Source organism: Hemibagrus wyckioides, linkage group LG22, assembly GCF_019097595.1.
Source record: "Hemibagrus wyckioides isolate EC202008001 linkage group LG22, SWU_Hwy_1.0, whole genome shotgun sequence".
NCBI classification, from domain to species: domain Eukaryota; kingdom Metazoa; phylum Chordata; class Actinopteri; order Siluriformes; family Bagridae; genus Hemibagrus; species Hemibagrus wyckioides.
In genome coordinates this window covers 13,131,778-13,144,459 of record NC_080731.1, presented here as the reverse complement: position 1 = coordinate 13,144,459, position 12,682 = coordinate 13,131,778, and the positions used below count along the sequence as shown (strand labels likewise).

The 12,682-nt window shown below is 40.3% G+C and overlaps 1 protein-coding gene across 9 annotated transcripts in view; it reads right to left on the bottom strand.

Annotated features, from left to right (window-relative positions):
* atxn2 (ataxin 2) overlaps positions 1-12,682 on the bottom strand; it is a 30,097-nt gene that overhangs the window by 3,165 nt on the left and 14,250 nt on the right. For 3 of the 9 annotated variants that reach the window (XM_058375295.1, XM_058375293.1, XM_058375299.1), the window contains 16 exons: positions 12,540-12,631; positions 12,088-12,267; positions 10,326-10,501; positions 8,410-8,607; positions 6,426-6,608; positions 6,058-6,240; positions 5,869-5,958; positions 5,393-5,463; positions 4,982-5,316; positions 4,044-4,110; positions 3,700-3,846; positions 2,773-2,790; positions 1,864-1,936; positions 1,440-1,633; positions 1,136-1,259; positions 627-964 (listed from right to left, as the gene is read on the bottom strand). In XM_058375295.1, coding sequence (XP_058231278.1) covers positions 627-964; positions 1,136-1,259; positions 1,440-1,633; positions 1,864-1,936; positions 2,773-2,790; positions 3,700-3,846; positions 4,044-4,110; positions 4,982-5,316; positions 5,393-5,463; positions 5,869-5,958; positions 6,058-6,240; positions 6,426-6,608; positions 8,410-8,607; positions 10,326-10,501; positions 12,088-12,267; positions 12,540-12,631 — 2,469 coding nt within the window. The remainder of the gene's footprint in view (positions 1-626; positions 965-1,135; positions 1,260-1,439; positions 1,634-1,863; positions 1,937-2,772; positions 2,791-3,699; positions 3,847-4,043; positions 4,111-4,981; positions 5,317-5,392; positions 5,464-5,868; positions 5,959-6,057; positions 6,241-6,425; positions 6,609-8,409; positions 8,608-10,325; positions 10,502-12,087; positions 12,268-12,539; positions 12,632-12,682) is intronic. The other 6 variants (XM_058375301.1, XM_058375294.1, XM_058375296.1 and 3 more) reach the window with 4 other exon arrangements.

The window sequence follows — 12,682 nt, the reverse complement described above, 5'->3', positions numbered from 1 at the left end:
AAGAGGGTTACATTTTTTTTTTTTTTTTTAATAAACAATCCTTCTCGTGGTGTTTGAAGGTCTGGGAAAACTGATCTGGTGGAGTTTTATGTAAAATGTTTCAGGAAACTACATAGAAATGTTTACATTTACTTCCTAACTTTGTGGCTCCTTACACAATGTGGTCAGACAGGCAAACACAGCAGTATAATACAATCATTCTGTCAAGACATCTAGAAGCAGATCAAGGTGCTGGTTAGCTGAATCCACCGGAAGCTTCTGATCACATTCTGGCTGTTAAAATGACTGCTCAGTAGATCTGTCTTGGGGATGTAATGGAGGATCACTGAAACGTTTTAAAATACCTGCATTTTCCTTTTATTTATTTATTAGGTCCTATTATTCATTTAAGTTGACTGACTTGAGCAATTAGTTCCTCACAAGAAGGAAGGGAAATCTGTAACATGAAGAGATGATGATGAGGCTTGTGTTTAAATGCTGTTAACTTTTATAAGCCTCAGGTGAGGACCTCAGGCTGCTTTACTGTACTCATGAGTAAAATGGGTTATAAATGGGACTTTTTATAGCTTTTCTCATCACATTTTAAGAGACAGATTATACTACTTGGTAAAATCAGAAGAACTGACCTGCTGCACGTGAGCCATGTGGTTGGGATTGTACGAGTGCTGAACCTGCTGAGGATGGATGTACACAGCCTGCGGGGATTGAGGAGCTGGACCAGGAGTCATGGAGGGTGGGGTTGGCGTCAAGGCAGAGTACATCTGTTGCTGTGGGGGAGCTGCACTGGCCAGGTGGAGAGACGCCTGGTGCTGTGGGTGCTGGACGGGGCTGGCAGCGTGGCTTGTGCCGGCATGCTGCCCACTCTGCTGGGCCTGAGCTGTGGGTGTGGCCGAGGGCTGTGGGGGTTGAGGGGGATGTGGGTGGAGGGTGGCCCCATGGTGTGTGTACTGCTGGGGGATGGGGGCTGAGATTAAAAGAAAAAGCAAAAGAAATGCAGTAGTTAATGTGGCTGAAAAAAACAACAGATTGGAAAGTAGGCATGTGATGCATAAAGGGTACAATATGTAACAGAAAACAACCCAGGGAAAATCTGGATATCAGAAAATAACTGATGGGAAAGGGGGGGGGTTCTTACCATACATTGGGTGGGTCTGCTCACCATACTGGGTTGTGGAAGAGGAGGCCAGATTGGGCTGGCCATGACTGGTAGTGATCATCCTTGCACCTCCCTGCATAACAGGACTGAACACATGCTGAGCCTGGGAGGAGAAACACTTTGTTTAACACTTTTGCTTTACACTGTGAATTATTAACTTCCTGGCTCAAAGAAGATTCGAATCAAGTACCAAAATAATATAATACTAATATAAAGTTAATATCACATTGATGTATTTGGAGTGTGTGTGTGTTTTTAAACTTGTACTGATCCACATACATACCTGTGACTGGTAGTGGGGCATCTGCTGCACAAGCGGCTGGCTGCTGAACTGTGGAGGGTTGCAGGTGAAATACTGAGTGGAGTAAATGGAGCTCTGGGCTACGATTGGGGGACCTGCAGCTGTGGCAGGGTGCATCATGGGTGACGTGCCTGCTGGGTGATGCTGCTCGGGTCTTTGCTGTGGCATACTGGGTACTTGAGATTATTACAAGGAAAATTATTCATTTGTTTATGTATAAAAAACACAAGCAATTTCTCTTACAGATACGTTCTATATTTGTGACAAAGATTTAACGATATGATTAATGATACAGTCAATTCAGTCTGTGCATCTTTACAAAAGGACCACAGCGCACGAATATATCCATCAAACTGTCTAGCTCACACAAACACACACACACTCCTCTGAAAAAATGCATTCTCACCTTTACCTTGTCTGAACGGCTTGGACTGGCTTACAGTCACATGAGGAACTTGAAGGTGGTACACCGTAGGAGTCTGAGGGAGGAGAAACAAAAGTTTAACACAGGGTTCATCCTTCAACCAACAATCTTTCAATGGACCAGTGGTCTCTAGAGGTCCTGTTTTAGGCTGTCTGATTCTCAGCTATATTGTGACAGACCTCACAGAGTGGCCTGGGGTGAGTCTCAGAAAAGTAGGATGGGGGGGAAAAAAAGCACCTCAACTCACAACCCACATGACAGCACTTGTGACCATCTTTATATCGGTCATGCCATGACATCAGTGAATGTTTGTTTTATGCTATAGCTAACTTTAACACTGCAATCGTACTGCTGAGAACATCTACCATGTTTGTACAGAGGTGGCATGTCTCAGATCCTTCACCATTTACACTTGGGCAGAATGCTATGCGGTCAGTGTAGCTTGGAAAAATTGGGGTCGGTCAGTTTCAAACAGTCTTAAAGGCACATTTTTAACATCAAGTCTTACTAATTACATATGTCCTGTTGTGGAGGCAGAGCAAGTACATAACCCATGAACTGTACATATCATGTATATTGAACACTGTTCTTTCTTATTTAATGAATAATCATGCAAATAAACCTTTAAGGATAATTAAAAAGCAAAATGTCGTATAAAAAACTAAACAAGGTGCCCATTTGTAAATTATGAAAACCTTATTAGCAAAGAAAACCAAAATAATTGGTTTATTTATTTATTTGTGTGTTGCATATCAAAATATGGAAAGGAAATACAAGCTTATCAACTATGGTAAGAAATGGCAAACCATTTTGCAAGGGCACATTAAGCAAGCAAACATCTCATAATATGATCAACAGGGAAAAAAGAAGAAAGTTTAGAATTGCACAAACCTTCCAGATAATGCTTTTCTAATGGAGAGAGGAAAGAAGGAACAGAAAAAAAAAGAACCAGTCTTTAGTTTGATCATCGCACGTCTGATACTAAACCATTTGAAACTACTGCTGTATCATCAGGCTTTCCTTAGGGCAATATGACAGGAAACCTTAAACAAAAACTTAGAGAATTTGGTTACGATTTTTATTCGCTTTTAACATCACTAAATGAAAAGCAGCAGCTAAATGACTGGCAACAAGATTTCACACAGAACTAAAACTAACAAACATCACTGACAAGTTACCATGATGTACACAAAACCAGCATATACGAAAATTTATTTGGAAACTGACAAAATTATTCTACTGTCTACCTGCAGTATACTGGAGTTGAAACATACGGAAATAAGAGACATTTTTATTTGAGTGTCCCAAATCAACTGAATGGTGTAGAAACAATGCACTCTGAACCCATATTCTGTAGTACATTTCAACTCCTATATACAGCAGGAGACAATAGCACTGTCATTGTCCACATATTTATGAACCTGACTGTATATACACACAAGTCAATATTCATCATAGCTTCTATTACATAGAAGTTATTCTTCATCTTCATTCATATAAACTGCAGAAATCTTCATTATCCAATCAGAGTACATGAAACTAGTAGTCAGCTATAAAATAAAGAGGCAAGGTGGGTTTCAGGAGACAGGAAAAACATAAAAATTCAAACAAATGCTTACAAATTGCAGGGAAAAAAAACAAAAAAAAAACAAAAACAAATGATAGTGTTAACACAGTGCAATAAAGATGGAGACAACAAAAATACAGAGATATAGTGGAGTATTAGTCTGAAAACAGAGGATTAGAACACAAACCAAAGAAAGGGATGGAGCAAAAAGGCATTCCTGAGCTTTTTAAAGAATTGTGGAAAATGTTCACCTGCACTCCAGGGCTCACTGGGGTCAGTGGGTACACCTGTGGGAAGCACATTTGCTGGCTATAAACCGCAGGAGGCTGCTGCACCACGATGGAAGGACTCGGCTGACCCTGGGGTCGTGTCAGAGTCGGAGTAGTGGCTGGTTTGGGCTGAGATAGAGAACCATGTCTTAAGTGAAACCTCAGCTATTATTATTATTATTATTATTATTATTATTTGTTTATCCCTTCACTTTATTATTCTAACATTTGTGACACATTTTTGTGTGGTTTGGGATGAAACTCTGAAAATGTTAAATCTATCAATCATATCATTGCTCTCATTGGTGCATTACTTAAATACTCACTGGAGTGCACAAAGGTCTAGGGTTGAACTCCTTGGCATTAGGATTAAGAGTTGATTTTCTAACACTCCTGCATGGGGCAAGAAATTAGACAGACATTAATAACTTGTTAGAAAGATATAAATACAACTAAGACACATTAACTTGCTCATTAACGGGGGGGTGGGGGGGGCAGCTCCCAACTGCTGAAGATTACATGATCCCATGGTCGAGTCACTCAGTGTGTTCATGAGAGCTCTGACATGCCATAGCAACTAACAGAAACTTCATATACCCTGGACAGACACGATACTAGTCTTCATCCTTTCAGCCTGATGTAGCATTAATGACTACTTCACTGATTATCCTGTATCAGTTAGCAGATCAACACTTAAAGTGCAACTCCTGGAAATTTCATGAAAAACACTGCCCCTATTGCCCCATCACTTGACAACCAGCCAACCAGGAAGGGCAAATGATCAGCATGAAGCGAGCTAACAGAAACTTTATCAACTGCACTCAGAGGAAAGCACTATCTGCTCACTTCCACATGAGCTCACAGCTTCCCATGACTGATTAGTGTCACTGGCCATGCACTCAGGATGGGAGAGGAGGCATACTTCCTCTTCCCTATCAATCAGAATTTTCTCTCTTGGACCCCTGGGAACAGATGCCTGTAGCATTATCGGGGGTTGTGGACAGTGCAGAATCGGCTCATATTTAAACATATACAAAGTAAAAACGTGAAAGAAACAGCATAGGCTGTGTTACAGTTTTAAGCAAAAGCACAACAGTTAGAATGTCTGAATTGAAAGACTCAATCACTTTCTCAAGTATTTAAATTATGACTCAATTACTCATCACAGTGTAGCTCCTTTCAGCAAATAAATAACCTGTGTCTTTTTGGTGATTTCATTTGAGTCATGCAGGTGGTGTTCAAACACGGGAATGCCATAACTTACTCTGGTAAAGGGTCTTTCTTCTCCTCTTTATCATCTGATTTCATGGCAGCAGGTGAGGAAGTCTGGACACCCTGAGACGTCACATCAGGTACACGTTTTTGCTCCGTGCTGAGAGTAGAGGATGAGGGAGAGGGAGAGGGAGTGCCAGGTTTACTCCCAACACCCACCGCTGCTGACACCTCTTCACTGCCAGAGGACTCTGAACAAACCTTGGGTCCTGTTGCCCCAGTTATACTCTTCTCACTCTGTGACTCCTTTAGTTTCTCTCCAGAGTCCCGTGGAGACTTCGTCATCATGGTGTCAACCCCAAGCTCTGGATTTGCGCTGGACTGCAGCTAAACAAGCAGAAGAGTAATTCTTAGCTAACCAATAAAATACAAAATGCACAGGTTATGAAGAAACAAAACTTACCCGAAAATCCACACTAAATTTTTTTAAATTGTCTATTTGCTTTCTGTGGTCAGGTGGCATGCTTGGAAATCCTACAAAAGAAGAAACAAAAAAAATGTAAATGGATATTAGCCATCATTTTAAATACCAATATCACATTTTTACACAGGCTGCCCTACATAAGATTCATTTAAATCTGACCAGATTTGACCTGACCAAAGCGTTTAAATGTGATAATGAAGTAACTTGCCATGATTCTTACAACATTCCTGAGATGATCAGACTTTTACTTCCATTTCTGTGTTTAGGTATTCCTAATTGAGACCAAAAACTGATCATATTTGGATCACCATGCATTGCCCTGTATTCAAATTCAATAGTTTTTTTTCAAGCAGTTTTCCAAGAACCCATTGGTAGTGGAAAAACTTATAAAGCAAAGTGAGTATCAGAGAGTTCTGATATAATATCTCTATATATAAATATATAATCTCACACACCTTTACTAACTGGCCTACTGCTTGAGGAAGATTCCACAGGCTTCACGTTCTCCTTGTTGGCCGAAGGAGAATTGTGCCTAATTTCTTTTGCTACATTCCCAAAGAAAAAGAGACAAGAACCATTTTAACATATAAGAATCCACACTGACTTAAACAAACCCAACATGCATGCTCTAAACAGATCTGCACCTTCAGTTACTGGTATTGCAGCCATGTTAGGAGCAGGACTCGCTGAAATTGGTGATGTTGTTGAAGTGGGTGTGGCCATTGATTCCACCGGCACTGTGCCAGCTTGTGGAGAAGGTGAGGAGGAGGAGGGGCCAGGTGGCGCACCGCCCACAATGTTTTGCCGAGGAGAACGAGGTCTGTGTCCTGTAGAAAAGATTTTAAACCAGTTAGGAACTTTATGCAGCTTATGTTGAAAACAAGTTAAAGAAAAAGCACTGCCTGCAAACGTGATGATTTAATACGAGTTAAAGTTGCTTGACTGAAATAAACTAAATTTACTTAAAACTTTGACTAATACATACTGAGCAAATGGCACTCATATACCTTACCTCCACTGACCACTGAAGACCAAGTGCCACCAGAGGGGCTGCTACGAGCAGGAGGAGTAGTTGAAGCCTCCCCAGATGCACCCTGTGACATGAAGTCCACCCCAGGAGGGCCAGCTCCCCGGCAGGAGGGCATTCTGTGTGCCCTGGGGGTCCTCTGGGATTTAGGAGACATCCTAGGAGGACCTATAAATAAAAGCATTATGATAAAAAATTGCACTAGATATAGGGGGTGAAGACAAGCGATGCCTCAGCGGTTAAAATTCAGAGTTTGTGGAACATTTTGAGTTAAAATTCCCAAAAAAATGCCAAAGGAAGTGCTTTTGAGCCCAAGGTCCACAGCCATTAACTGTACCATAAGTCAGATCAGTCTTTCTCATGACTCAATGACAGCAGATTTCAGAGGTCAGTTTAGGATAAAGAGCTACAAACAGCCAAAGCAGGTATTAAAAATCACTTGCATACAAGTATCCACTTTACTATCACCACCCACTTTAATAGGATAACCTGCCACACACATTTATGCAGTTATCAAATCAGAATCACATGGCAGCAGCAAAACACATGAAATCATGCAGACACAGGTCTGGAGCTTCAGCTCATTTTCACAACAAACATGTGAATGAGGGAAAGTGTGATCTGCGAAGTACAATGAAATGCACATCTAGCACCATCAACCATGCCACCGTTAAAGTAACAGAGATCCCACATATGACCCCTTCCTAATGTTTGATGTGAACAATAACTGAAGCTCTTGTCCTGTATCTAAATGATTTTATGCATTGTGCTGCTGCCACGTGATTGGCTGATTTCACCAATACTGAGCTTTATTTTCTTTCCCTCTTCTGAGTGACAAAGGATTTCAACTACAAAATAAAACAAACAATTTAAATAACATTATTTCTTCATGTAAACTGCCACTAGTCAATTATAGGCATGTGGAAGCTGATGTACAGTGTCCTGTGACATAGTATAAGCAGATGTACAGATCTTCATGTCAGATGAGGCAAACAAAAGCTTTCACCCTTCCTGGTTGTCTGTCATTCGATAACAGAGCAAGGCTTCATGATACACACTACATAAGCCATTTTTCTGTGCTCAGCCTGACTGCTCCCTAGATAGAAACAACAAATGTAGCACTGCTAACAATATCTTGAGTAACATTTTACCCAAAACTCAGGCATGTGAGAATTAATGCTATCATTTTTTTTGTCAAGTTCATCTCTTTCTGAGCTTGATATTTCTCTGATCTTATCCTTAAGAGACTCTCTCTGCCAATTATGTATCAATGCAATAGCGAACAAGCTTCTACCCATGAGGATGAGGTAGGAAACAGCAATCACGTAAGTTCATCAGGATGGTGGATTTTTTTTTAAGCGATTCTGCAGATTTGTAGCATCTTCTGTGGCAAACGGTCAGATTTTTCAAGTTACTTAATTCCGATCAAGTGACTGACCCTTTTTATCAGGTTTGCGAATAAAAAAAAAAAGGCAGACAAAATGTTTGAAAACAAAGTTCTCCTTGTTTTAATCTGGCAGTGACTTAAGCGACACAATAAGAAATTTTAATTATTACTAGTACAACTTCATCCATGGCTGTAGCTCATTAGATGAGCTCATAGTGACAGTCGGTGACATAACTCTCCTGCCAGACTAAAGCCGTGAAAGAAAGTGGAATTGCGCCGTGTTATTTAACAAGGCTACTTTCTGTCCAAGACTGACGTGTGAAAAATATGTGAAAAATGGCACAATCCTGTGCCTAATCAAAACCAGTGAGTCCGAGAGATGGAGAAGAAGGAGTAGTGGGAAGGTGAGATGTTAGAAATGCACAAATTCACTCAAAAAATAACCAACCAAAGAAATCCACACTTGTTAGTTAAAATACACAGACGTGAACCTGCAGCACATTCCATGCCAAAGCGCAAAAAAAAACAAAAAAAAACAAACAAACAAACAAACATGGTGGCCCACTCCAGGTGTTTTAGTACCTTCCAAGGAGAGGCGTTTGGGCAGAGTGGAGAGGGGTGCTGGAGAGCCATGGGCAGAGGGGTGAGAGGGAGGCCGCGAGGGCCTGGATGGGGGTCTGGAGGGAGGCCGGGTGGGAAGGGAGGCGTTGGGGCCTGACTGGTAGCGAGAGGAAGGGCGAGAGGAGGGAGATGGACAGCGAGAGAGCCAATGTTGGGCACCTGATAGAGAGTGAATGGGGAAAACAAATGAGAGAGGGGTAGCAGAAACAAAATCGACAAAGATGTAAATAATGTGCAGAACAGAGATCGAACATGAGGAAAGGGGATTCAGGGTAAAAAGGAAAAATGCCAATGAATACAATTTTTCTGACAAGAATAGAAAATATAATAAAATATACTGAAAAACTGAGTTCTTTGACAGGGTAACTGCAGGAAATTTTATTAAGGATTTTTAGGACATTTTTTGGCATTAAAATTTAAAAGCTGGTGCAGAACAGCCCGAGACATCATACTGAGTTTAGACATTTTGACAAAACTGACTGCTTTGTTCAAATTTTAATAACCTGCAGCTACTGTGTTTAAACTGACAGCTGAGAAGCAGATGAGAACAAGATGACAAAATGACATGGGAAGAAGAGATTCACAGTGAAAGTATACGGATGAATTTGTCAAAACTAGAAAAATGTAGCTCTCTAATGTAAATGTCCCACCTCAGCTAAATGTATCTAACCCCATCAGCAACTAATCTTTTTAGATTTACACCCAGCTTGGTAATGTCTATATTAACCATGATGATGGTGATAGTGTATATATGTTTTCATGATACAGTAATCCCCCGCTATATCGCGGATAATTTATCGCGGCCCCGGTATATCGCAGATTTTTATTTGGAACATAACTACGGTAATTTTTTAGCAGATTTTCTCGGTATATCACGGTATCCACAAACCTTATAGTGAATTGTTTTTATGTTGAAATAAGGTAATTTATTAATAAAAAGAATTATTAATTACAAATGAAGTAAAATGTTAATAAGAACACGTAGCGTTGTTTAGGAAAACGCGGTGCGGGGATGCTGAAAATCAAAATACAGTACTGCTGGAGGAACGAGTCCGGCCAATCGGAATGCTCCATTCATTTGATCATGGTTGTGATTGGCTGCTGGCTATGCGTGCAGTTGGGGAAAGGGAAGCAGAATTCTCCAGCATCCCAGTTTTTCGCGCGTCACTGTCCCGAGTGTTTGGTTTTGTTCTGTGTACGCTGTATTTTTACGCTTTTTCTGCAAGCCCTATTATGTTGCCCAAACGCTCCGCACCTTCTAAAGGCTTCTGGCAAGGAACACACATACATACAGTACTCACTATAAGTGTGATATTTCTACGAATTCACCCAAAATTCATCTCGCTATATGCTTGCAAATGTTTCCTGTGTGTGTTTAAAGAGTGTGGGAGGGTCATTTATGGCTTAAACAATAAAAAAAAAAAAAAAATTTTTAAAAAAGCATTTGGGGGTGGCGTCCATGTATCGCGGATTTTTGTTTATCGTGGGTGGGTTTCGAATGGAACCCCCTGATAAACGGGGGATTACTGTATAAGCATAGGTGTGAAATCCCCCCAAAAATATTACTATATCATTTGTTAAAGGTCAGTTAGGTGCCTTCTGACAGTTTCTGGAAATTGAGACTAACTTATGTTTGTGTGTCATTTTTTTTAAACACCTCCAGCACTCTAATTAGCCACATGCTCTTTTGTGTGATGAGAATGAAAATCTCAGCAAATCTGCTGAGCACAGCATAGGAAAATGTTTAAGAGGCTTTGGTCTTTAAGTGACTCACCATAGCTTAGCAAAAATGAATATCTATGGGAAAAATTCTAATTCTCATGTGATCAATTCAGGTACTTGAATGTCACAAGTCAACACAATAGTAGTAACCATACCTCCATTTACAACACGTTGATCCACACCAGTAAGTGTGCTGTAGTCATGTGGTGAAGCTCTGGGATTAGGAGGTCCAGGATTGCACTGCACCAGTCTGGGTGAGTTCTGCCGTCCTGCTCCCCATGACAGTCCTACTTCTCTGTTCCTCTGGCCTGGGGGAATGTATTTATTTTCCCTGTTGAAGAGTAGCAGAAAGATTTGAAAGGTAAATCTAAGAACACAAAGGCATATGAAGCTCTAATATATACTAAATACCTCTAAAATCAGCTTCTGTTACAGTGTTGGCCTCATATCATTGCCTACAGTAACTGAAGAACCGTCTAAAGCTCTAACGTTCACACCTATTTCATTTTCTGCCATTCCATTCTGACATCTTTTTCTATTAGGTTGGTTTTGCACTGCAATGGATTTCAAGCACAGGAGACACACAAATGAGAGTCTGACTGGCCAGGAATGTGGCAGATGTGGGCTGATGGATTTCTTTCTAGCTCTTACTGAAAGCCATTTTTCCTCTGCTGATCATGCAAGTGTATTTTTAAGTAAAGAAAAGACTATTATATGGGTAAATATAACCAATAGTTCAACAAGATTTTATGATCCTGAATAAAAAAAAAGTCCAATTCATGTTTTTAATGTAAGAACAATAATTTCTGATGCTTCCAAAGACATATTTAAGACCCATTCTAAAAATCCATTAAAATATGTTTAAGCCATTTAAAAATTAATAATAATAAATAAATGCACATTCATCTGCATGTGCTCTAGAAATAAATACATGTTCTGTGAGGAAAGCTGGTCTTCATTTACGGCACTGACACAAGTCACTTGCTGCCATATGCATCCTTCTCTGTGCACTGCAGCAATTCATGCAAATTGGGCAGAAAGTGGGGATTAGGTAGCAACAGCTTCACATTACATTCAACAATTACCAAACGGAAAAGACCGATGCTTTTACTCCTCTACATCTAGTGTTTTGGGTCAAGTTTCTTCCTCACAGGGAGTTTTATCTTTGCCACGGTCACATCTGGCTTGATCATTAAGGATCTAAACCAATACAAATTTTTGTAAAGTTGCTTTGTGACAACATCTACTGTTAAAAGTGCTATAGAACTGAACTGCATTTTTGTTCATCTTACATGACCACAGGACAAGTATGGAAAATACAACATGACCCACCAAGTACTTTTTTTGGTGTCATTATGTGCAGTAAGGCTCCTTAGCTCTTCTGTGTTCCACAACGTTCCCCTGCCTCTTATGGTACTTGAGTTTTATGGAAACTAATGATGTCGTTATTAGCTAATTCAAACATGTGTTACTTTACTTCCTGAACAAGTGCAGACCTGAGTACAAGCTGCATTCACAGTTCGGGTGCAACCAAACTCACACCACCTCATACAGGTAGTCTTGGGGTTCAGTACCACACACTGTGCTTACTTTCACATTACCAATTTTTCTTGTAAACCCTGCTCTGTTTCAGACTAAACTGCCAGTGTGAAAGCAGAAGAGTAGAGAGGACTGTTTCGTTGTTATTCGGTACACTATTATTAACTTGTAATTGTTTACCGTTACTGATCAAAATACAATCTATGTTACTTTTACTGAGTACATTATTGGTGATTTGTTACAGCACATCAGTAGGCTCAGTGTTTTGAAGCCGCTTGCCCTAACATTGTGTTAACTGATGGCTTGCTTAGACTGCAGTGACCATATCTCTGAAATGCAGATGTGTAATTATTGCCAGCATGGTGCCCGATATCTGACCTGCTGAGTGTGTGTGTGTCCCGCACTACAGCCGAGTATTTCTCCTCTTCTGACCGATCATCGTTCTCCAGTGCCACACGAGCTTTATAGGTGGCGCTGGCCTCAATCTCCTCGGCGAGCTGCGCTGCACGAGCTTCCCGCTTGAGGAACTCCTCTGAATTGTCTCGCTCCAGTGGCACTCTGGGATGAGAGTTCATTAAAACAGACATATAAAATAAACTTACATGTAGTAATTCAATATAAAATAAAAGCTGCATTTACATTTGCTGATACTGCATGCAATAAGCGGAGAGAAGATAGCATTTGTATAATACACAGACACATTCACATAAGCAAATCTTTTAAATACAAAATCTCTAAATAAAAATCAAAGAGCTTTCACAAATATTGTCCAAATGCAAATGCAAATGCACCTAAGCTTCGATCTAAGGAGAAGAAATAAAAGCACTCACGTGTATGAGGACAGGCTGCTATCATAGGTAGACTTCACACCATACGTTTCCTCATTGTATTTGAACATGTCATCAGGGTCCCAACCATTTGACTGAGAAGAGAATGAAAATGTCAAATGATTGAATGAATGACTTAAATGTAT